The sequence below is a fragment of the Melanotaenia boesemani genome, chromosome 4 (assembly GCF_017639745.1).
Source record: "Melanotaenia boesemani isolate fMelBoe1 chromosome 4, fMelBoe1.pri, whole genome shotgun sequence".
Taxonomy (NCBI): Eukaryota; Metazoa; Chordata; class Actinopteri; order Atheriniformes; family Melanotaeniidae; genus Melanotaenia; species Melanotaenia boesemani.
In genome coordinates, this window is record NC_055685.1 from 33,366,501 (window position 1) to 33,392,904 (window position 26,404).

The 26,404-nt window shown below is 40.6% G+C and overlaps 1 protein-coding gene across 3 annotated transcripts; it reads left to right on the forward strand.

Annotated features, from left to right (window-relative positions):
• The first annotated feature begins 4,232 nt into the window (after window positions 1-4,232).
• Window positions 4,233-24,968, forward strand: pcdh10a (protocadherin 10a). 3 transcript variants are annotated; one of them, XM_041983750.1, is made up of 5 exons: window positions 4,233-7,315; window positions 8,421-8,479; window positions 8,965-9,071; window positions 19,806-20,189; window positions 22,129-24,968. In XM_041983750.1, the coding sequence occupies exons 1-5, from the start codon at window positions 4,769-4,771 to the stop codon at window positions 22,146-22,148; spliced, it is 3,117 nt and encodes a 1,038-aa protein (XP_041839684.1). In that variant the 5' UTR covers window positions 4,233-4,768; the 3' UTR covers window positions 22,149-24,968. The 3 variants fall into 3 exon arrangements, with proteins under 3 accessions (XP_041839684.1, XP_041839685.1, XP_041839683.1); XM_041983751.1 differs by having other exon boundaries at window positions 19,806-19,966; XM_041983749.1 differs by lacking the exon at window positions 22,129-24,968 and having other exon boundaries at window positions 19,806-20,420.
• Window positions 24,969-26,404: the final 1,436 nt, after the last annotated feature.

Consider the following 26,404-nt stretch of genomic DNA (forward strand, 5'->3'; position numbering starts at 1 on the left):
ACACCAGCTGCTCTGAATGCACCGCGGCTGATTCCTCAAAGAAACACAAGATGACACATAATACACATAACTGGAGAAAGAGAGGGAAAAAGAGAGAGTGACAGAGCAAGAGATAAGCCAAGAGTCAACATCTCACTTTTACTGGTGGAGAGAGCTCAGCGTACAGGTAGGACGCAAGATGGATGCCAAATTAGCCATTTTTGTGGGCCAAACTGAGAAAAGCTGCCAAAGTTTTGTAGTGCAGCTCTAATGATCTTTATATTGATCAAATTGAGTTGCATCAGATTGCCAAGTTCTGTTGAGGAAAATTCAGAATCCTCCCCATATATTTGGATTACAGTTACATGTTAACAGCCACAACTTGTCACCCAGGTAATAGCAGAGACCCGCAACACATGATAAATAACAAAGAAAGGTCTCTTTCAATCCAAACCATGGCCATACCTAAACACTAGTTTAGCTGCCTAAACCAACCAAAACAAAATAAAAAAATTTTATTGCAGCTGAAGATGAAAAACCAACAATTCCAGAGGGGTGATTAACATCTTTCTCCTGCAAGGTATTACATCCTAGACATAATTTTCTTTTCCTATAATATACATGTTCATCCACTAATGAGGGACAGTCAGCTGTGGTCTCAGTATCTTCCCAAGGACAGTTTGATATGCAGACTGGAGGTGCTGGGGATTCACCACCCGCGGATGCTCTGTTTTGTGTGCCGCCTGCTCTACTGAGCAAAAGCCACCACAAATAACCTGGGTCAACAACAACTCTGTAACATCCATAAACATTCTCTGAGGTTTGAGGTTGTGTTAAGCCAGCTAACTCAAAGAGGGCTTGTGTGTGAGGAATTTGCTTCAAAACACATCCTTGGATTGTCCCTGTTACTCAAGCAAGTGTTGCAAGCGCTTTGTTCGTGTACATGTGAGTGCACATGTCTGATTGTGTGTGAAAGAGACTATAACGAGGTATGTGTTTATAAATTGCTACTACCTTGTAAAGCAGGGGTGTCCAGCTCTGGTTCTCGAGGGCCACAATCCTGCAGGTTTTCGATGTGTCCCTGCTCCAAAACCACCTGACTCAAATTATTGAGTCACTGTGCAAACCTTAATCGGCTGTTGGATCTATTGCATTTGAGTCAGGTGTGTTGAAGCAGGAAACATTGAAAACCAGCAGGACAGCAGCCCTCGAGGCCAACTTTGGACACCCCTATTGTAAAGGCTTAATTTTTTTTTAATCTGCATGAATTGTTTTTACATTCATTGCATTCCAGTCATTTAGCTGACGCTTTTATCCAAAGATGACTTACAGTGGGTAGGCAGTAGTGTTAAGGGTCTTGCCTAAGGACCTAACTGGACCCATGTTTTTATTAAGTAAAGCACTTTGTGATGCTTTTTGCATAAAAAGCACTTTAAAAATAAAAATTAGTTTGATTTGATTCAAATATTAAAATGGGTTAAATGGCTGATCAGGACTGTGCAGTATGTTTGACACATCCTCCGATACACATGGGATATGCTGCATATACTGTTTCTGCACTGATGAGATTTTCTTTTTTTTTTTCCCCCCCTCCTTTATCGCCCTCCACCACATCCATGCTCTGGACAAGGGTTTATTTCACATGAAGATTTGTTGTAATCCATTGGTTTTCTTAGTTAGGTCACTTTTCATCAGCTGATATCATCTAATAATAATTTATTGGGCTCATTTATATGATTAATAACTAAGTTTATTTGGATTCAATTGGACTTACAGTGAACTTCTTTGCTATCTTATTAAAATACCTTAACATAACTTTGTTGTAGATTGGTGCTATATAAATTAGCTGTATTGAGCTGAACTGGGGAAAAAAAGTTACATCAGATTATTTGTATTGAATTCAATGATATACAATGTCATTTTTGAGATCCATTTACTTCTGTTATTTGTAAAAAAAAAAAAAAAAAAAAAAAAAAAAAAAGCCCATTCATATATTTAAAGACTATTCAATTGAAACTTCAGTCATGGGCGATGTCAAACCACTGACGTCTGAAATTATCTGTTAGTATATCAGGACCTTTAAAAACACTTATTTACCTCTAAAAGAATTTTATCCCATACAATAGGTCACGTGATTCACATAGAAAATCCAACAATCTGAAGTCCTCTTCTGTTATTCACAGAACACTCATTTATCAAAAGTGTCAACATTTTTGAGCAGGTCCAGCTAGTATTTCTGCAAGGTATGCCACTCTTTTTGGTAATATAAGTAAAATAGAACAAGTTTAAGGGCAACATTAAAGTTGAGTGTTGAATTAAGGTCACAAGTACTCATAATAAACAGCTATATTCACTAATGGGCTTTGTTAGCCTTTTCCCTTTTAATTTGTGGGGAGATTTATTTAAGTTTTGAATATCTTTCATCCCAAAACACATGAGTCGTTGTTACAAATGAGATGACCCAATAAAAGGTACATCTCATGTATGTAGCAACACTGCAAAATTAAAAAAACCTGTTCATTAAAGCATTAAAGACCATCAGTCACATGTTTTACCTTTGATTACAGAAACTCTAAAGACACAATTCGGGTGGTCATGCTACTTTTAACTCTCCTGAGAATAATTCATCCATCACTGTATGTTGAGAAATCAGTGCCACATATCAGAAAGATGAGCAGCAAAAAGTCAAGATTTCAGCAGTTTAATCATTTTTATCCTATTTCTGTTCTGCTGCAGCCTTTTAGTAGAATTAAACCAGGGCCACAGTGTTGCCTTCAAAACAGATTCGGTTTCAGGGGAACCAGCAGGATGTTTTGAAGAAAGTAGGCAGACGCCAGGGGGCGACGTTGATCTCTATAACACTGATGGTGCCTGGAGAGAGCGCGCTTCAGGGAGAGCGAGTGCGCGCTCAGGAGAAACGGAGAGAGAGCGAGAGAGGAAGAGTATGAAGAAGCTGATGTGCGCGCTGCTCTGAGATCCGGCTCCGTGTCAGCTCGATTCAGTCACACAGCTCCGGCTCAGACATGGGTGGAAATTCATCTAACGTCTCCTCTTTGTTTTTTCTGACTTGTATGGCAAGATGCAGAATCGAGTATCACTCGCTGTTTAATCCACTACACAATGAGCACGTCGTTTTGCATTACAGCCGATATTGTTCTGTTCTGTCTCTTACATTTGGATTTAGAGACTTATGCTAATTACTCTCAATTATTGTATTTTCCCCCATTTTTTGACAACACCCCCCAGTAGTATGCAAGTAGTTAGACACCCACTATGTTGTATTCTGCACAAGCATCCATTTGCATGTTTAATTTATACTTTCTCAATTAAATTAGTACATGATGCAACTGTGTTATCCACGAGCATGTGAGGAGGTTAATGATAAGAATGGGAAGATAGAGGAACTAATACGCTTCAGGCTATTAGTAACATTGTAGGACTAAAGTATAAAAGCTCCAATTCACTGAATTAACGCAAGTCACGTGACCCTGAAGTGAGGGAAGTTTACCGTCTAGCTGATTATCAAACGGAAAGGGAGATATTACTTTATTTTAGATGTTTTATTCTTCCTCATATTCTGGCAAATGGGTGTATCTCAGCAAGGGAAAGAGAGGGAGACAGAGAGGGAGAGAAAGAGGATGGCCGTGGTACCGTGGGGTATTGCGTCACAAGCTGCCTTTACTTGCGCAGGCATTTTACATGGTGGTCTTTTGGCTGTGGGCATTCTTATTACAGTCTGACTCATGCATTGGAATCAAAGCAACATTTTGTCAAACTGTTGAAATATGCGTCAAGGGCAAACGCTTGCCTTCACGGTCCTATATTTGGCAAACTGGAAACAATTTATCACATGGGAAGTGGAAAAATGCATCTTGATCCTAATGAATGGAAGCATTTTTTTTTCTAATGTGATGTTTCAGATGTGATGTTTCACTATCAGGATGGAAGCTTTCCAAATCTCCGCACACCGCTCCATCGACCCCAACAGCTTATATCTAACTTTCTTAATTCATTGGATGTGTAACACATTTAATTTCCCTGCTGCAACTGCGACTGGGCCTGGAGGAGGGAGTGAAAGAGAGGGAAAGAGCGCAGCGGCACTTAACTGGTTTTGTTGTGAGGGTCCGGCGTGCGCTCTAGTTGGCGTAGCGTAGCCCCAATCAGGTGCCATTACATCCGATGTTTGAGAATATCATTGGCTGGTGGGGAAAGGAGCTGTGCGCAAAACCAACCCCGCCGCTCACACTCGCCTTACTGAAGCCGAGCTGAGAACATCATCCGCTTTGAGCGCTTAGGCGCAGTGATTACATCCTCACGGAGGGAGATAGGGAGAAAGTCTTTTATTCCTTCGTCTTTTTTTAGAAGACATTTGTTTTGTTTTTCCAGCGAATGTGAGATTTGCTTTCTTTTTCATCTCCTGTGGAATTTCCTTCTTTGTTTGTGACTTTTCTGTGAAGAAAGGGTCCGTCTGTTCTGTGCACAGAGTCTTGGCTATGCGTCCTGGCTCCAGCTTGCAATGTTTGCGCTGACGCCAAAACTCACAGACCGGTGCAGAATTGATTAAAACAGAGAGGCTCGGATCAAATGGCTGTGCTTCTCACAGCTGAAACGACACAATGTTCCACTGACCTGAGGCAAAGAAGAGAATCTTCAGAGTCGGACAGCCTTGTTGCTGTTTGTTTTACTGCCTTTTTACGGACAGAGGAAATGGAAGATGCTCAATTCTTGTAATAAAGAGGAATAACACTTTTTTTCTGTTTTGAAGTGCACTTGGACATTGGCAGAGGAGATGATTTGGTTAATATTACTGCTCTCCATTCTGGATGGAGCCTTTTCTCAGCTACACTACTCCGTGCCAGAGGAGCAGGAGCCTGGCACTGTGGTTGGGAATATTGCAGAGGATTTGGGGCTGGACATTACCAAACTTTCGGCTCGCCGCTTCCAGACGGTGCCTAGTTCACGGACACCTTATCTGGAGGTAAACTTAGAAAATGGTGCGCTGGTGGTGAAGGAGAAAATTGACCGGGAAGAAATCTGTAAGCAGACCATCCCGTGCCTATTGCACCTGGAGGTGTTTCTGGAAAACCCACTGGAGCTATTTCGCGTGGAGATTGAGGTGATGGATATCAACGACAATCCACCTAGCTTTCCAGAGACAGACATTTCCGTGGAAATATCCGAGAGCGCTATTCCCGGGACGCGTTTCCCTGTGGAAAACGCCTTCGACCCCGACGTTGGCACAAACGCGCTAAACACATATGCCATAACGAATAATAACTATTTCTACCTTGATGTGCAGACACAGAGCGACGGGAACAAGTTCGCAGAGCTGGTATTGGAGAAGCCGCTGGACAGAGAGCAGCAGGCGGTGCACCGCTATGTGCTGACGGCTGTGGATGGGGGCATCCCGCAGCGGACTGGGACAGCTCTCCTGGTCGTTAAAGTTCTGGACTCTAATGACAATGCGCCCACGTTTGACCAGTCTGTGTACACAGTTAACCTGCGGGAAAACTCTCCCGTTGGCAGCCTTGTCATTCAGCTCAATGCCACGGATGTTGACGAGGGGCAAAATGGGGAAATAGTTTATTCTTTCAGCAGTCATAACAGCCCCCGGATAAAGGACATTTTCAATATTGATGGCAGAACGGGTAGGATAGAGGTGGCGGGTGAGGTAGACTACGAAGAGAGCAATACGCACCAGATTTATGTCCAGGCTAAAGATCTGGGGGCCAACGCTGTACCCGCGCACTGTAAAGTGCTAGTCAAACTCCTGGACGTGAACGATAACACACCAGAGATTGGTTTCAGCACTGTGACTGAATCTGTGAGCGAGCAGGATGCTCCGGGCACCGTTATTGCACTTTTTAGCGTCTCAGATCGGGACTCTGGTGAAAACGGGCAAATGAGCTGTGAGATACTTGGGGACGTTCCTTTCAAATTAAAATCATCTTTTAAAAATTACTACACCATCGTAACAGACGGGCCGCTGGACAGAGAGAACACAGATTCATACACTATCACTGTGGTGGCCAAAGATAAAGGTCAGCCTTCACTAGCTACCAGCAAGTCCATTAAAGTGCACGTCTCTGATGAAAATGACAACGCGCCCCGTTTTACGCAGGCTGTTTATGATGTATATGTGACAGAGAATAACGTGCCCGGTGCTTTCATTCATGCTGTGAGCGCTTCGGACCCTGATATAGGACAGAATGCTCTCATTACCTACTCCATATTGGAGTGCGACATACAGGGCATGTCGGTGGACACGTATGTGTCCATAAACCAAGACACCGGCTACCTTTACGCGCTGCGCTCTTTTGATTATGAGCAGCTGAAGGAATTCAGCTTCATGGTGCAGGCAAAAGACTCAGGTGCTGCTGAACTGTTCTCTAATGCCACGGTAAATGTGATCATAGTTGACCAAAATGACAACGCTCCTACTGTCATAGCCCCAATTGGCAAAAACGGCACAGCCAAAGAGCATTTGCCGCGCTCTGCAGAACCCGGCTACCTGGTCACACGAATTGTGGCGATGGATGCAGATGATGGGGAGAACGCACGCCTGTCCTACAGCATCCTGCGGGGCAACGAGATGGGGATGTTCCGCATGGACTGGAGGACTGGAGAACTAAGGACTGCACGCAGGATCTCTCCCAAGCGGGACCCGCAGGGCTTCTACGACCTGCTGATAGAAGTGAGGGACCACGGACAGCCTCCTCTTTCATCCTCCGCTAGTGTGAGTGTAATATTAGTGGACAGCGTGGTCGAGGGCAACAGGGGAGATCGTGGCCCGGCCTCCAGAGCCAAGGAAACTTCCCTTGACCTCACCCTAATTCTCATAATCGCTTTAGGCTCCGTTTCCTTCGTTTTCCTGTTAGCCATGATAGTGCTGGCTGTGCGGTGCCAAAAGGACAAGAAACTCAACCTGTACACGTGCCTGTTCGCCGGTGACTGCTGTCTGTGCTGTGGCTCGTGCTGCAGCAGACAGGCTCGTGGTAGGAAACAGAAGAAGCTAAGTAAATCCGACATCATGTTAGTTCAGAGCACCAACGTGACGTCAGGAGTCGGGCCCGTTGGGCAGGTGCCAGTGGAAGAGTCTGGTGTGGGGAGCGTGGGAGGCGGGTTCGGCTCCCACCACCACCAGAACCAAAACTCGTACTGCTATCAGGTCTGTCTGACACCGGAGTCTGCCAAAACGGATCTGATGTTCCTCAAGCCGTGCAGCCCCTCCCGCAGCACTGACACGGACCACACCAACCCCTGCGGCGCGATAGTCACAGGTTACAGTGACCAGCAACCAGACATCATTTCTAATGGGAGCATTCTCTCCAGTGAGGTAAGAAAGGGTTGAATCAGTGCCTGTTACAGGATCAAACTCACTTCCCGTCACATGTACTGAAAGTGTTAAAAATGGCAATTTCATGAGTGAAATTTTTTTTTTTTTTTTTTTTTTTTTTTACTTTGAAATTCAACAGCTGTGTCTGCGTCGTGTCAAAGTATACCCATTCAGGTCACGCACAGCAAAAGTCTCAGAAAGGAATCTGCCATTGACTCGGTTGTTCTGCTCAGTGGCCTTTAATCATTGTCATGCGTAATGGTGATTGGGAATGTCAATTGTTAAATCTCATGTGACATTATAAGCTGCAATAGACTGAGGTTGGATCAACCTCTGTGTGGTGCGTGAAATTAACAGAAAATTTAACTGTGATTAAAAGCAGTTTGTAATTGTGAGAACACTAAGTTTCTTTTTTGTTGTTTTTGTTTTTTTTTTTTTTTTTATTTTAGTCATGCAGGATTGATCTGATACAAACGAAGAATGGAGAGGGGTTTTTAGAAAGAAAATTAAAGCAATACATTTTAAGATATGTGTTATTTCTCTATAAAGAAATATGACCATTTTTATGCAAATATAAGGATAGTTTTGCAACAGCAGGTGGGATTTGGGTTGACAAATATCACCAACAGAATGGAGAAGACAAGTGAATTAACGGCCCTAATGTGCTCAGCCTGTTGTGCTCGTAGAGCTGTGGAGTTGAAGCTTTTCTGTTGATTGCGGTGTGGCTGGAGTGGAGCCAGAATTCCAGCTACTGCCTTGCTTTTCTGTGCGTTTAAGTATTCCGTGCACGATCCAGCACGGCAGCAGCGTGAACAAAGGTTGTTCAGTTTCAGCATCGGGCGGCTCAATCATTTACACATTCAATCGCCTCCCTAACCTACTCCCCCCTGCTCTCATCTCCTCTCGCCCACTCACTAACCAAGTGGATGCGCACACCGTTGGTAACCCACCTGGTGGTGCCACAGCTTCCTGTTTAAACCCCTTTCCACAATAAGCGCATACCTGCGTGGTTTAATTAAGTTTATCTCATTTATGAGTTCGCTGTTGTAACATTTATGCAAACTGTCTATGTGGCATTAATTGTGTGTTTCTGTGGACTTTCTAGACAAAACACCAACGAGCAGAACTCAGCTATCTGGTGGACAGACCCAGACGTGTCAACAGGTAGAGAAAACCCCTCACAATTTGATACACGTGCACACACTCACTTTGTAATCGGAATCCAGTAAGCCACAGGACCTTTAACATCTAATGGGCCTCATGGATCCGTAGTCTGTACTCGTATCTATAAAAAATGAACAATGCACTCATCAGTATTGTATGTTCCGCATGGTTTACTATGGATTTAAGAGCCTACATAGTTCCAAGTGAATCTATAACGTTCATCTTCAAATTGGCATCAGTCCCATAACTGGCAGAGCGGCATCTATTAAAGCTCTAACGCTGGATGTCATTACTCTCCATGTGTAACATCCAATTTAGACTCTTGACGGCCACCGTGACCGTATTAATGTGGTGTTGTCTTTTTATTCTTTTTTTTCTCTTCGCTTTTGATTTAATCCAATTCACTTTATTCCCCTTGTCTTTTACTTCTTATTAATGCTCCCCTCAATTTATTCATGCTACCACTCTCTCTGCGCCTCTTTCAGTTCCGCATTTCAAGAAGCTGACATCGTCAGCTCCAAAGACAGCGGTCATGGCGACAGCGAACAGGGTGACAGTGACCACGACGCCACAAACAGGGGTCATTCAGCCGGTGAGATTCTCCACATCACATAATTTAGACCGTCACCCCCTCTCAGATCCGCCTCAAAAGCTGGAGTTTGCGCCTGTGAATGGAATAATGCGGAACTGTTGGTGCGGATCGTTGATTTTTCATTTCCTTAATTTGAGAGCGTGCACAAGGCCCGTGCTCGGAGGGTGCTGGCTGATATGAACGGGTCCCAGAGGTGTTGATTGTATTTCACAACTGGGTGAATATGGTGGGGAGGGGGGATACTTAGCTGAAATGTACTTCTTGCCTCTTGCTTCCTTCCCTTCTCTCTTTCTAACTCCGCTGCTGTTTCATCAGCATCAAATGGTGCTGAAAGGACAGCGACTCGCCACGAGGCAGAGTGACACCCAATGAGCTTTAGTGGCACAAATCAATAGGTTCACTCAAGTAAAGGGGAACGACATGAAAGCTAAATTGATGTAATTAGAAGTGTTTCAGTCAGCATCAGAGGCAGTGTTGTACTGTCTTTGTTGCTTTGTTGCTTATAGATTCATCTGATCAAACACAGTTAGTGGCTTTTGCGTTCTCTCTTGTTTGTTAGCCAAATCTTTGTGGGTTTGGCACTAGTTGAACCAAAGGTAAAAGAAAGAAAAAAAAGTCAGCATCAGCTAACATTTCCCCATCCACACTCTCGGTTCGGGTTTATTTACAGCCCCTAATTTCTTTTCTGCACTTTACAGCACAATAGATTTCTTTGTAAAAGGGTTTAGTGGATCTTATCATAAGCCTCTCCTTGTTCTCACTAAAATTCTATTTAGTTAGTACCTGTTTATTGATCAAAGTGGAGACAGGCAAAAAGTGGAGCAATACAAAATCTAATTTCATATTGAATTGCCCTTTTCTTCTGAGGGATTGCTCCGCAAGACGCATGTAAGACCCTTGTCTAGACCAGAGCTTGCCAAATATCATATGAGTGCAGGGAATACAAATAGCAAAGATCAGATAGGTGTTGTAGGATAGTGAATTGGCCCTCATTAGGCTCTGCAGTGTTTGACATTATTAATGAACTGAGCCAAAATAGAGAGCCAGTATGCAGCAGCCGTGTCATTCTCTGCCCTCCATCTGAAATCGGCTGGGAAGGTCAAACTGTGCAAGACTGAAATGTAGTATTGGAAGAATTCCAAGCTTCCCTTTATTTTCTTTATCAGGGGTTTATTGTTCAGCAGAATAAGTATCAGAACCAATCCTTAAACATACATTTTTGAGTTGGAAGCTGTCCATCAGGATGTGATCAGTGGGTATCTGGAGCAGTATAGCAGCTCTGCACCAGGCTGGAAAAAAAAAAAAAAAAAATAGGATAACAATGTTCATAGACTGGGTGTGAGATGCCTCTTACTTTATCCAGCTAGTAGGTAGCCTCAAATATAACCCAGGAATCAGTCCTGACATGATGTTCCAAGTCATGCCCCAGTTTGTATTTCAACACTTATTTTAGATGGAAAATTGTCTTGAATTTCATTTTGCTGGCTTTTCTCTCAGTGCGACAGGCTTATATGTCTGAACCAATAACATGTTTCTTCAGCTTCCTTGGCTCAGAGTTTGCTCATTTGGCACTGGTCTGGAAGTGTACACAGTTGGTGCTGTACTGTGTATTTCATATGAGAGGAAACCAACATTTGTTCCTCATGTTGGATTTAGAAAGGAACAGCTTACCACACCATGGGAGGTAATATCACACGACTGGTATTTTGGAAAGACGGACACTTGAGTTCCACAGACTTGTGTAAACAAAACCAGACTCAATGTGTCTGTGTGTGTGCGTGTGTGTGTGTTTGTGTGTGTGTGTGTGTGTGTGGGTGGGTGTAAAGGTATACCTCTGTCTGATTTAATATGTAGGTGTATACATGATACCTATATGTAACCTGCTTATGTGAGTTTGTGTTATGCCTGGAGGCAAACAAGGCTAAGTGATGATGTCTGCATTGAAAAGGTATTTTCCTTTGAGACAGTGCTTGGAGAAGCTTAAATGAGATTCAGTGTAAGAGGAGAGAGTGGTAGCTGGTGCTTGGAAATTTGCCAGGTATATACAGGATTTCCTCTGTACAGGCATCCTCATTGTTATTTTGTGTTCGCGTGACTCCTTAATATACAGAAATTGGAGTTTTTTTGGTTTCATATGCAGTGTTTGTGTATGTTACTGTGTTCAGCTGCTTAATGAGCTTTGTGCTGAGTGCTTCTTCTTTAGGTAAAGCAGACAGCCAAACTGCTATAGTGTGAGCCAAGACTATCCATAGGCTCTGTGTATTTTTAGGTATCTGCAGCGTCTGTGTCAAAGTGCAAGCTGTGTGTGCATATGCATATGCTAACATATCTTTGTCATGAATATATGTATGTATGCTTGCATGCTTTATGTCGATGTGCATGCCTTAGTCTGACAGACACATACACACACATTCGCTTCCTGGGTTTTTGTCAGGGTCTCATCCTTCATTCTCTCCCCCACACGTTGGCGCTCTGTAACACTTGGCTGATCAGTAATTCATTTCTAGATCCTTTGCATAGCAATTATCAAAGGGGGGTTAGAGGCAAGGTTTCCACACGAGAACAAGTGGTGCATTCTTCCTTTTGGTGCACCTCGGAATATTTCAAATCAAGAGGAAACCATTTCCAGTTGGCATATCATCAACTACACCTGCGGTAGCTTCCTGCTCGGCCGCTCGGCTGACACTTTAGAAAATAAGTCTCCTGACGTTGTTTTAAATCAAAGGGACACTGTCTGTGAAGCTAGGATACCTTGAAAAAGTGGGCAAATAGCTTTCTTGAAAGCAATGCGCCTGGTGTGAGGTGCCACTGCATCAGGAGCCAAAACGCTTTTGATTAAGTGCCACACCCATTACCAGTCCACACGGTCTATTTTTTTTAAGTACCCATGTTTTTCTTAGTATTCTGGTCGTCAAAGATGGGGAGAATATTCTAGCAAAATTAGAAAAGACAAAAAAAGATCAAATAAATGGAGGCAGATAAAACTGGATAAAGCATCCCTCAAGAGAAAAAAAATTGGCACCTCAGTGACGTTCAAGCTGTGGAAGGCTGTGTGACGGGTGGGAGACTGGAAACGATCATTATCATGACGTTTGTTTTGGTGGGAACAACAGCCGTGACAAATGGGACAATTAAATCACTGTGGTAACGGTGTATTAGTTGGCTGATTATGAATTAGTGGCGTGCACCGTGTTGCAGTTTCTCATGTCAGTGAGCTGTCAAAAGAATTTAACAAGCAGGGTTTTGATACACACTTTTAAGCCATAAACACCTAATAAAACTAAGAGCTGAAGGACAACTGGTACAAACAAGATTTAGGTCAAATTTATGTGTATATATATATATATATATATATATATATATGTGTGTGTGTGTGTTTAGGTTTAAAAGCTGAAATTTGAAGGAGCTCAGATCAGCTGAAATGGCAGAAAAGAGGAAAAAGGCAATAAAAAAAAAAGCTTTCAGTCAATTAAACCTCATTAAGTTTGGTGTAACATCATATTGAGCCAAGTTTCACAAAAGAACGTGTAATAGATAAATTTGTGCATGTCAAAAGAGTAGGAGTGTCAAGTCCTCCTGACATATCGTTGCTGTCGGGCAAAAACCTCCTATGTCCAAAATTCGTGATTTTCTTTTTTCTTAATAAATCAGTACTATTGGTCACCCTTTATGTCTTCCTGTAGTTTTACAAATATTTAACCAAAGATATACACTACCGTTCAAATGTTTGGGGTCACTTTGCCATGGGATTCAATAGGGAAGTGAGCCCAACCTTTTGAACGGTAGTGTATGATGTAAAACCCAATACCAAGTTTGATGACATTATGTCCATTATTACGAAAACCATACAGTTTAATTTTTTGAAAAATAACAGTTTTGGACATAGGAGCAGCGATATGTTAATAGGTAAATCCATGTCAACTGCCCACACGCCCATGCATTCTTTATGTTTCTGTGGCTCCAGTGTCATTTTCAGACAATAGCAAACAGTGGACGGGATCATAATAATGTACATTCTCAGCAAGGGACCGAAACAGAGGCAGCCCAGCCTGTGCTGCTAATAAATACATCCCTTCTTTGTTGCTTTTGCTCATCCTATGTGGGCAATACTGCATTACACTGCCCCCATGGTTTCAGGTGTTGCTGCTGTTTGTTATGTCTGGGTACGTATCTGGAACCCCTCTGAAAAACTGAATGAAATACTCATGCAAATGATGCAGAAGACAGACAAGGGGTTCTTCTGTTGGCAAATTCATTGCAGTGTAAATGAGACTTCACCATAAAGGCAAAAAAGTGAGATATTTTCATCTTTATTGTATGGAGAATTATTCAGGTATCTTGATGTAAACCTGTAAGAATGTACTAATTAATATTTAAAACTATTTTTTATATATACTTAAGCAATTCCTCAATAAAAAAAAAACAAAACTCGACTTGTTGGTTGAATATCAACAAAAAACAATAAAAGATTAAGAAAACGAGAGAAAATCTGGAGATCGGTTTAACTAACAAACAGAATATTTAGCATTGTTACAAATAACACTGTAGTTAAAAAAATATACTTTTGCTTTGCTTTTGGTTAAAGTTAATCTTTTGTGGAAACGAATGAAAACCAGAGTAAGCATCTGTGCTTTAATGATTACCAGCATAGTGAAACATAGTGTTGAGCATCCTGATGAATGTCTGCTTGGATATAATAAGCAGAGCTTTCTAAATGAACCGAATGTGATCTCAGCCATTGAAAACAAGAAAAAGAGGACACAAGTCTTCTACATCTGTGTGTGCATTGAATCTGCTGGAAACAAAACATCAAAAAAAAAAAAAAAATATATATTTGCTGCTTCAGACAGAGATTATAGAAATGTTAGGAGTAATGTGCTGCAGCAAGACTGATATAAATCTCTGCTAAGTCTGAGGGAGACATAAACATGCATTAGGTCTGAGAAACACACATCACCCTTTTTGTCCAGAGGATTAATGTCGGTGAACATCTGCTTCCATGAGCTCATAAGACCCAACAAAAGAGTAGATCAGGATATGTCTTTGTAATCTGTGACAAGAAGCTACATTTACATTTATTTTTATTTTAATGCAGAAGATATATTTAATCATATTGTGCACATTTTCTTTAAAACAGTCAATCAGCAAAAAACTCTTAAGGATTTAGGGTTTTCTAACCGCTTCTAATGTTTAGTGCAAATCACACTTAGCAAATTAATTAGCTGTGAGGTGGAGATAGTTTCATGTAGGCAGAATTAGGCCTCGTGTGGCAAAAAGGAAAAAGAAAAAAAAAACAAAAACAAAATACGTTAAGGGTCAGAACTTAAAAGACATGTTAAAAAATTTAGGTGCATCATTGCATGTTGACCTTGATCTTTTAAGCGTTAAAAAATTATTATGAATTAATAAATTGCATCGGTTTGGATGTCTGAGAGGGCTTAGTAAGATATGTATTATTTAACTAGTGATGTTCCTCATTTCCCTTCAATTTTGTTTTAAACAGAGAAAGAATCTAAGTAATATATTTTTATTCAAATGCATTATTTAAATGACCTGAAATACAGACAGCCCTTTTCTTTTCTTTTCTTTTCTTTTCTTTTCTTTTCTTTTCTTTTCTTTTCTTTTTTTTTTATCCAAAATCCTGTATTACTTTACAAATGCTGGACCACTAGCTTACCAATGCAAAAATCAGTTCTCACAGGTCAGTATTCACTTATAAGCAGTATCTACCTTCTACTTGGTTTCAAGTAGGGGTTAAACTTTTATTACTGAAACACATCTGGGTCTTAATGCAGCCAGGTCTCCCAGAAATTCAACAACATTAGATAGAAAATCTGCATTCAGCTCAGCCTGCTGCAATTGTTGTTACAAGCTATTATGAAAATGGTAAAGAGGATGGGAAATAATAGGCTTAATATACACAGTTGATTCAATCTAAAAAAGACTAAAGCGATCGTATGTGGCTGTATAAATGTTTTTTTTTCTAATTTAGCGCTCCTTGCTTCCTGTTCTTTGTGTTTCTTATTGTTCTGATGACAAGACCTATGTAGTAAAAATAGAAGAGGAGGGAGGGTGGGTATTGTAGTAAACCAAAATTAAACCAACCTTGTGCAAAAGAAGTCTCAATACATCCATACTTTTCTCAAAGTACTATAGCTCTTTAAATTTACGGGAAAGCGCTGAAAAGCAAGCAAGCCAGCAATCAATAATCAATGGTCATTCTGATCGTTTGCTCCAACAATATATAAGGGGTGTTATTAATCAAGCAGACACAGTTAGGGAATGGAGCCATGTTTGCTCTTCTTCCCAGCTCAGTTACTGTGCTGCAGACAGCTGGACACTGTCTGTGTGTCCGTTACTGCTGATTATGGTTGGAGCCATCTTGCTCTGTTTTGGCCCTGGGAGGTTTCTGGTTTACTCATCACAGCCTCACTGGCCAACTCGGGTAAGGAAGCAATGCTACTCCCCTGTCGCCCTGTGCTGCTGTCCAAATATTGACATTTAGTGTCAGTGTTCTCTCCGGAGCTGTGGAGGACAAGATGAAAAACAGAGGTATGGATGGAAGACACCCTCTACCTGGGGGATGAGGAGTGTTCTTTTCGTAAGAAATGAGAGTAAGAAATGTGCAGGGAGGATTAAATGTGAAAATAATAAGAGATAGAGAAAGAGGCAAAGAGACTCAGACCAAGTAATAGCAATGGAAAAAGAGACTGATGAGTGCAAAGAAGTAGCAACTGTGAACCTGTGCACAGCGGACGCACTCGGTGCACCCACAAAGTGAATTCAAAGATGAAGCGCATGTTTTCCCAGAATTTGTTTTCCCTCATTTCCTTGTTCCCAGTGGCTGGATGTATGTCAGACAGCGCAATTAGTCAAATTACACCAACATGGGATTTCAGAAACATGCAGAGATGTAATGGAAAAAAGCAAGTAGAAAAACAGAAGAGAAGCACTGATTTCTTATTAGCACGTAGATTGTGTTTGTATTGTGCAGCTCCTGTGTGTGGGTGCATGGGTGTGTGTACAGAGAATAAGCATAGAAATGTGAGCGTTCCTCCAGCCTGTTGAGGTCATGATGAGAGGGGCTGCTGGCAGGGCTTGTCAATGTCAGTCACCATTTTGGTTGTTGTTTTGCTTCCTGCCTGAGGAAGAAAAGGTGCATCATGCGGATCAAGAGCCACTTGGTGTCAGGTGTTCGAGGCCTATCTGTCTGTTTGCCTGTGTATATTTACATATCTTCACATTTTGGGAATACTGTGTGTGTGGTTAAGTGCTGGCAAACATATGTGTAAATGTTGTTGCTGTCAAAGTTTCCTTAAGAAGTCAGGAAGCTGTTACTTGACTTTCTCCAAACCTGATGCAGGGTAATCAGTGACGGCTGCAGACTATATTTACACATCATCTCCTCGCTGTAATATGCCCATGAGTCTGCTTAATCATCTCCTATGATGTGAGAAATACACAACAGACTTTCCATTAATCTTTCAGCATAAACTGTTTGTCTGCAGCTGCTTGTATGTCGGTCTCCCACAGAGCTGCATGAATGTTTGCACCTGTGCTTAAATCTTTCTGCGGATTTGTTTGCACATTTATGAGCTTATGCACTGTGGTTACCAAAATCTTCATCCACTCAACCAGCACATAGATGATTGGAAGGCCTAAGGTTAACACCATGAATGTCAAAGGCGGAGGTATTTATTTGTGAAAAAGTCCATTAATAAAAGGCTAAAGGCTAACTACAGGATGGGCATCATAAGAAAAACCACCATTTATATGCACCCACCCTTTAAATATGCCATAAATATACATCACGTCTGGAGGTGAATTTGAGGGTAAATTCAACCAAATGTCACTCAAACTCTGGATCAGCATTTCAACAGATCTCCCAGGGCAGTTTTCCTGCACTGTTGGGATCTTACAGATCGTTCAGTATATTATCCCCCTCATCACTGCTTCTGCTGCCACTGAGCCTCATCTCTCCCACGCTACATGGCGGTAAAAACAATTGCACCCCCTTTGGCAGCAAAAGCACTGACTTGTGCTTATTCTGTGGGGCTCTCAGACTAGACAGGGGTAAACAAACCAAACAGGCATATGAGGTCTTAAAAAATTGCTGAATCAAACTATATGTTGGGTAGAATCAAAAAGAAAGTAGCTGTCAGCGCTTATGCCCACTCGTGTTTCTACTCTGTTTTTCTGCAGTTTTTCTGAAGGAAATAAAGTGCAGGTTCATGGTTTGCAGTTCTTTCCAGATATCTGGTGAAAAACTGTAAACAAGTTCTCTTTTAAATCTTAATATTGCATCTGCATGTTTCTTGCATTTTGCTTGTATTATAAAACCGGGACAGGCAGCAGCCTCAGACAAAAACAGGTTTAGAAGAGTGACAGCTGAAGGGATGTTAGTTTTAAAGTACCCAAAAGCAAATATTTAATTAGATATTTTATTTCTTTTAATCATCCAAAGCAAAGTCTTGCCCCTCTGTGCCCACCTCTGTCAAACCCCTGTCTGGTGTCCATCTGTTTTTTTTTTTGTTTTTTTTTTTTTGTTTTTTTGGCCATCACTCTTTCCATCTGTGACTGCTGAAGTCCTCCCTCTCCTTCCTTATGGTTCCTGCAGTCTTGCCACTTTTCTCGCCTGCTGTCTCTGTCTGAGAGATCTGCGACTCCCCCAGCCTGTTTTGGCCCTTACTGTCTGTTAGCCTTGTGTCTCCTCTGGTTCTCTGGCCACCGCACAGTCCTGCTGGCTTCTTCGCTCCCTCTGGGCCCTCAATTAACAGCAACATTAGGTCCATGCAAAGCACAGAAATACAGATGAATAATATCAGTTACAGAAGTGTTGCTTTGAAGAGGTGGTGAGAAATATAGTAATGGAATTTGAATATGTTTAATGTGTTATTTTAATAATTTTTTCCATAGATGCTTTTTTTTAACATAGATTACAAACACTGTTCTATGTGTATCTGTTTTACTGTCCTCTTAACACAAGTGTTCTAATTACATATCTTTATATAAGTATAATGACTGGAACATTAAAAATAAACAAAATCAAGTAAACATACAAACAAGATGAAAATACTTTTTTCCCCTAGATTGACATCTGCATATACATGTAGTCTGAGAGGAAATTCTGGGCTTAAAAAAAAACAAAAAAAAAAAAAAAACTTGATTGCATGGCTTGGTTGTACCACTTGCTGCTGCTGGATGTGCTTCTTGTTCTGAGTGCATGATGATGAGGAAACTCTCCACTATTTTTGTTTGAAGTTTGTTAAATTGGCATCAGACTGAAGGAATATGTCTGAAATACACAGACCAGTAGAGCTTAAATTTGACAGGATAAACAAAAGAAAGCTGAAAAATGAGCACCATCTTTCTTTATGAGCAGTGACACTTTCTTGTGCACTTGTTTCTTTCGCTCTAGATTTAGATTATCCAAATCCATGACAGGCTGATATATTTATTTATTTATTTATTTTTGTTTTGAAAGAATGTTCCTCATTGCAAATAAATGAGAGAACTCAGATATTTTCTTTCCATTCTTCACTGACATGAATGCATTGATCTGTTATGATCATTAAAAGGGATTTAAAGTATTTATCCCCCCAACAATGACCCCCTTGTTTATATGTGTATATATTTATTTTTCTTCCCATTGACTTGTCCTTTTCTTTAACCTAATGTCTATTTATGTTGTTACTCTGTGCCTGCCTGCTTCTTGTAAGAGAGAAACAGTGGCGTTGTCAGTAAAACAGATCACTACAATAGATTTGTGTAAGCAGACCCTTTGAAACTTAAGCTGTCTCAGCCTAAGGGAATTACAGATTGCCCACTTTCTTTCTCTCGCTAATTCTGTTAGTTTATTTTTAACTGACAAAAAAAAATGTTAAAAAGAAAAATTCCACATCACACCCTTAACTTCTATAATTACATAATTTTCTTCATCCACTAAAACCAGGAAAACTACAAATTCAATCTGCACATGAGCAGAAACTTGCTGCGGGATCTCATCATGACGATCACTCGCTTTATGTCTCTCATGCTCTTCTTTCACGCCCGTCCCCATCTCTTTATGCTCTCCTAAAGTCTAATTAACAAAGCTGGTACCTCTTTCATGGTTGTCATGTGTGTACATGTTTGATATTCTATTATATCATTTCAGATGTTAATTTGATCTTTTGTTTTTGGCATTCGCTTGATGTCAATTACACACTCAGTCAGTTTGTATATGGATGATTGACACTTGACTGGGATTAAACAGCCAGTGATTTTTTTATTTTTATGTTGTTTTTTTGTGTCATTTTTCTGAGGGTGGTCGTCATTTTCTGCAGGATGATGGAATATGGACTCACACTTTGTCTCTTGGTGTTTCATTGCAATTGAAATGGAGGGTTGGGAGGTGGGTTGAAGACTTTGTAACATCCCATCACTTTGATTGCACATTTCATTTGGGATGAATGAGGTGAGGAGGAAAACAGACATTTTACTTCATCGGTTTCGGCCTGGTCCCTTTGATGAATACCTCTTGTTGCACTTTCTTTCTTCCAGCAACATTGGCAAATGATTACTAACTTGTGCTCTCTCTTGTGCTCTCTTCGTTTCATTTCCCTCTGTCTGTCGTTTCCATTCCACATAACTATTCACTTTCCACTCTCATGATCTCACTCCATTTCCTTTGCACATTTCATCTCTACCTACCTTGTTTCCAATCTCCATTATCTGCCTGAATCCTCCCTACAGGTGCTGACCTGTTCTCCAATTGCACAGAAGAGTGCAAGGCCCTGGGTCACTCCGACCGGTGCTGGATGCCTTCCTTTGTGCCGTCAGATGGACGTCAGGGGCCGGACTACCGCAGCAATCTGCACGTCCCCGGCATGGATGCCACACTGCCCGACACTGAGGTACCCTCCTCCGTCAACCTCTCCGACCAACTCACCATGACCTCCTCCACCGCCTCGTCCAACGATAGGTCATTCTCCACCTTTGGCAAGGACGGCCAAAGATCACAGTCACACCACAGCCTTCACCATCACCTTCATCAGCAACAGCAGCAGTACAGCTCCAGCACGCTAGAGAGGAAAGAGTATGATAGGGGGACCCTACCATACAAACCCACCTTTCTCTGTGAGTATCAGTATGAAACTTCACTGGGACCCTATGACTTTGGTCTGGTCCAGTACAAATACTAAAGGAGGGGACGATGAATCGGCCTCTTGATTCTGATCTGGACTTTTTATGTTGTTTATCAACTTTTATTTCTTCTATTTCTAAGGAGTTTAAAAATACAGCTTTATATTTTGTTGTATTTGTGTTTATTTTTTTGTTTTGTAAATTATGATTTCTTTTGTTGAATGTAAAGTTTTTATTTTTTTCTTTTGTTTTTTTCATTATTTTTTTTTTTTTATTTTTTAAATTTTTTTTTTTGCTAATCTCCCTTCTCCAAAACCCACTTTAAATTTTTAATCTAACCCTCAACCATTACCCTAAATGCTGCTTGTAACCATGTTACTTAATCTAAAATAAACTAAATCTGAATTGGACTCATGTGAATCTGCTGTGGCCACTTTTCTTTATTTTTCCTTTCCTTCCCAACTTCAAATTCCTTCTTATCTGATGCTCATATTTGTAAAGGTCATCAACACAAGCACACCTCATGTTGTGATAAAACCATTTTCACATACCAGAAATTTGTCACGTCTGGAACACACAGAAAGAAAGTAAAAGGTAGATCATCTCATGACGTAGAGGACATCTTTTTCCATTTGCTCACCAACAGTGTTCCTCAAGCTCAATGACTTCTCTACTGAATAGCTCAAAAGGTGAAGCACACAGCCCACGCTTCTTCTTCCTCACAAGGATTGAAGTCCATTTTGCTCTAAAAAGGGACTCTTGGAACATCTTTACTTGCTCGTTTGCCGATCAATACCTGACATAAAGAAAGATGCTAAGGTGGGTTTTCAACCATGAGGTCATGATTCTCCATTTGGAAAAAGTCATTCGCTTAAGTTTTTGCAAGACTGAAAATAAGTACAGTATAAAATGTAATTTGGCAAATAAAAATATATATATTTTTCTCAAAATAATGTTCCATTTGCATTTCTAAAGAAGGTAGACAGGATTTTTAGGAACATGACAAGCCATTTCTTGCCTTCGAGCTCTAAGAGCAGCTGGATTTGATGCACACATTCAGCAGAGAAGTCATTTCCAGTAAAGACGCCACCATGTTAACCACCATCCTCCATGATCCTGCATGTTGGCTGTACATTGTCTCTCAGGTAAACTATGAGCACAATAACCTGTTTTTCTCCCCTTGTTTGTGACTTTACAGAGCAAAGCAATCTTCTTTTTGCACATCGTGTCTGTGTGAAAAATAATTGGTATTTAGCCTTTAGGTGCTAGAGCCTGTTTTGCTCCAAATATAGCCGCCTGCACGTGTGCTCATCTCGTCTGCCTTGCAGGGTTGGGATAAATGCACTCTACATTCACTCAGACCAAAATTCACAACTTTATTTTATTTCAATTTACTTTTTTGACGTACAAGCTCTTCCATTTTTCTGCTCTTTTGAAATAAATGGATCCTTCTCTGCTCCGCAAAAGGTTTTGCTGCTCATCAGTCTGTAAAAAATATGAAAAGAGTCCCAGAAGCTGGGACTCTATTAACCAGTAGGCATCATGTTCCACTTTTATAAATAGAATTGAAAGCTACTATGGCAATATTCTGTTCATCAGGGTTGCCTTGACAAAAGGATTTATAAATGTTTAATAACCTATTTATAGATCATTAATGAGGCAAGTAGAGCATGTGTGTTTTCTATGCATGCATTAAGTAGCCACCAGATTTTGACTATTTATCCTCACTAATGGACGTGTTTTTACCCAAATCTCAAATTAGTCCTGCAATTATTCTATGAGGACTGGCGTTTAGGGTATATAAATACTTCACACAGAGTCCTTTGTGGCACGTATCCTTCAAGAGATGATATTTTGAGCTAATTTCATCACTAAAAAGCCTCAAGGGAAAAGGTGCGATTTGTCTTAACAAGTGTGTTCTCTGTCTTTTCAGCCCGCAAAAGGATTTGCTAGCTCATTCCATGTGGACCTGTCGGAGACAGCGTGAATTTCTGTAGTAGACCACCAACACTGATGCTGGAGACAGCAAAATAAAATTAAACAAACTGCAACCTGGACAACAGCAACCTTGGTTAAACTAAATTGTCTCGGGTGGCGAACTGTAACGGAGCCTTGGCAGTGGTTGCTGAGTGGGAAAGGGGAAATAAATACTGAGTAGCTGTGAACCTCTAGATACCTAAGGAGCAATCCAAGGCCTTATTTCTCTCAGCAGGACTGAGACAGGGGCCGGGACTCTCAACCATGCGAAGATTATAATGTTATCAGATTACAGCAGAAAGGAACTGAAAAATCTGTGGAATACAACACAAACGAAGTGGGACTGTTTAACTCACAAAGGTGTTTCTTGTCTGATTGAGGAGTTAGCCTCTAGAAATCTGTGTGTGCCTGTTTACATAAAGAGAAAAAAAGACCTACTGTTTCTGTACAAACTTCTTCAACCAACGTCACATGGAACCCTTTAGCTATTTCTATGGTCACCAATAAGCCAGCTGTACAGAGACTGATTGGGGGGGGGGGGGGGGGGGGGGGGCTGGAGACTGATGTTGAGAGACCTAAGAGACATTTAGATTGAGAGAAAATGAAAGGCAGAACAGGTGATGTACAGGTTTAAAAAAAATGGAAGGAAGCAAGGACATGCAGAGATGATGTGCAGTACTACAAATTCTGTATCTCTGGTTTTTTGACTTGACTGTCTTTATATAACTTCTCTTTTTTGTTTCTGTTGTTTTTTCTGTGTGGTTACAGTGTGCAGACTCTGAAATTTTCCAACTCACAGTCACAGACAGGAAGATGTTGTCTAGAGCCGGGTTGAGTCTTCTTTCTAGTTTAGCCACTTCAGGAAGGAGACTTGAACAAACACACTGTGTAAAACAAGAGGCTCATCAATCACATGTTGAGTTTATAGATAAAATACCACAAATGAATGTTGTCATTTTTTAAGTACTTACTAATAGTTCTTGAGATCCTTCCTGATCTGACTGCACAGAAAGTGATATGGCCCATTACACAGATGGTTCCCTCGATGCCACTGGCCTATACATATAAACAATCAGACACACTCAGTGGTTTTTATCATGTGTGCAAAGTGTTTACTGTGCTATTTTAAAAGCTTACAAATGAATATAAATCTATATATATAACTATATATATATATATATATATAAATATATACATACAATATCCTTTTTCTGAAAACTGTGTAACCATTGGTTAGTTTTTACACCTCATTATGTCATTCAGTCTAATACTACCAAGTGCTATGAAAATCAAGACTTGTGTTGATTAATCTGGAGGAGGTGTGCTTCAGCCTAAAATGCAAGCCTTCACGCCAGCTAATATTTAAGTTGATGTTCTTATTTGATTGTTACTTTTCACCGTTTACAGATGCTGGGCCTTGTTGCGTGCAGCAAAGAAACCACTTGAGTTGTTTTAGCCTGTTGTATATTTTTACTAGCAGGACATTTGATCATGTACAGGATGGGGGACTATCACAATCCAGCAAAATATCAAAGGTCTTACAGTAACACCTGAGAGGCATACACAGATATGGTGAAAATGGCTTAAAATAGGAAATACATGTTGAGGAGTATTTCTCAGAAACACACACACACAACTCACACACAGGTCAAGTGGTGATAAATAAACAGTGTCATTGAAGTTCTGTAAAGTGTGTTTCATGTCTTCATCTTGGAATGTTCACCAATGAATCTTGGGATGGCATAATGGGTCCAAAACCAAAGCTCTAAACAAACAGACCTAATAATGGTGTTAGATAGAAAGTTAAAGGGTTAGAGACATAGAGACTAATCCAACAGTGATTGGCAGATGAAGGAAAAAAAAAAAAAAAAACTTCCATCCAAAGTCAGGAGAGTCAAAGGAAACATGAATGAACATGAATGCCCTCACATAATAGCAATCTACACAACTGTTCTTGAGATCTTTAGATTAGCTCAAACTAAAAGGAACATTGGTAGATTAACACAATAATTAGGACTAAATGTTTTTGGGCCACAACCATTTCTTCTTAAAAAAAAAAATAAATAAAAATCAAATGAAAAAGAAAAAAAAATCACAGCAGTCCATCTAAAGCTTAACATATGTCAGCAAGGACTTCAGCCAGAGCTGTTGCTTCTTATAATCGGACTATGCAAATGCATATGGCCCCACCGGCCACAAGGGGGGTGAACCCAAATGTTCAGCCTCACCTGGGGAGATTTAAAATTACTTATCTTTATTTCTTAAGTTTCAAAACAAATGTAGAATGTAAGTTTAAAATAATCTGCAATAACCAGCCATGGCTGGTGTTTTTGTGGCATAATTAAGTTAAAATTGTTGGATTTCACTGTCATGCAGTGAGTAATGTCTGCGGACCAGAGTGATTGGCAGGTGCCCATCATTCCCGTTAGTAAGGATATGGATGGTAAACATCATGACTTCAAATGGGGAAGTTATGTTAGTGAAGCAGAATAATATAAAAAGAAGAAAATTCAGGAAGAAAGACAGTCAAAGGATAATATAATGCAGTTGTAACAGCAGTTTGTAATTTGTTTGCTAGCTTGCTCAGCTTGCCTTAAATAAATGCTAGTTAGCTAGGTAGCTAGCTAACTAGGATATGTGACTAAAACAATTATAATGTTTCACTTCCGCTTGGACTAAGTGACTGATTGATTATTAACATTACTTCAGGATCACTTAAGATCAATTTATTAACTTCACTCTGTACTCTTTAAGCCTCTAAATAAAGCGTGTTACTGCTGAAAAAAGAAAAAAAAACAAAAAAAACAACAACACAGCACTAGTAATTTATCCGTGACAAATAAAATTAGGCTATTGTTTATTATTTTGGACTCCTATGGCAATGGAGAGTTTGCTTTGACTAGAGCCTGTGAAATATAACAGATTGAGGCATTTTTTTGAATAATCTTGGGAATTAGGCCTCTCTCCATTGTAGTTGGGCAAACTCAGGGCCTACAAACAGCAACTTGCATAAGGCCCCCACAAACACTTATAACAGCCCAGACTTCAACACTAGAAGCTCCAGCACTTAAGTTCTTGCTAAAATTAATTAAAGTGGCTCCTTTGTTAAAATCAGAAGGAAACGTACTGTACAAATGTTGGCAGCAAAGCACAGTGACTACTTATGTGATCATAAGTACTAGATCATGTGATTATGTGATCATAGTACATTAGAACTTGAAATAATTCCATTTCACTCCTGTTGGTTTTAGTGTTGTTTTTAGTGCATTCATTTTCATGAAAAGACATCCAGTTATCCCAAAAGAATGTCATGGATTTTTAAGATGCAGTCATCATGGTTCTGATCTACTTTCCTCATTCCCTGACCTCAAAAACTCATAAAAAAAAAAAAAAAAAAGATCCCACCCACACCCCTTTGCTCCAGTGTGATCTTCACGTGGCCTGGCATGAGCTCACAGGCATTTATTTATGTTTTTTAAAAGGGGAGAAAAAGAAGAAGAGTACTGAAGTTGGCTGCAAGTGGAGTTAGTAGTCATGGGGGAGATCCCATGACCACAAACTCTAATCCCACATTTGATGTTCTAAAAATAAATTTGAGTTTGTATCAAACACAAGAGAGCCCCTGCTTAAGTAACTGGGATACGTGTGACCAGCACATATAACTGAACAAGTGGTTGTCTTTGTAATTTAAAACCCCTTGGGATTTTGATTAAAATCTTATCCAGAAATTATCCAAGGGTTGTTAATTTATGAGAAAATGATACTCAGAAAGAAGGAGAGAGGTAGAAAGTTAGTTTACATTCATTTTCAGATAAAATGGGTGTAATGTTTTGCAAAATGTTGGAGTGAAAATATTTCATCCTGGTAGAATAAAAATGTTCCTATTACTACTATAGATCCATCCATCCATCAATTTTCTTTCACTTATCTGGGGTCGGCTCACGGGGGCAGTTGCCTAAGTAGGGAACTCCAGAGAAACCCCTGAGGCGCTCCCAGGCCAGCTGGGTCTTCCCCAGGGTCTCCTCCAGGCCTGGAACACCTCACCATGGAGTTGTCCAGGAGCCATCATGACCAGTTGCCCGAGCCACCTCATCTGGCTCCTCTCAATGCAGAGCCCCTCCTGGATCACCAAGCTTCTCACCTTATCTCTAAGGGAGAGTCCAGCCAACCTACGGAGAAAACTCATTTCAGCCGCTTGGATTGGCAATCTTGTTCTTTCGGTCACTACCCAC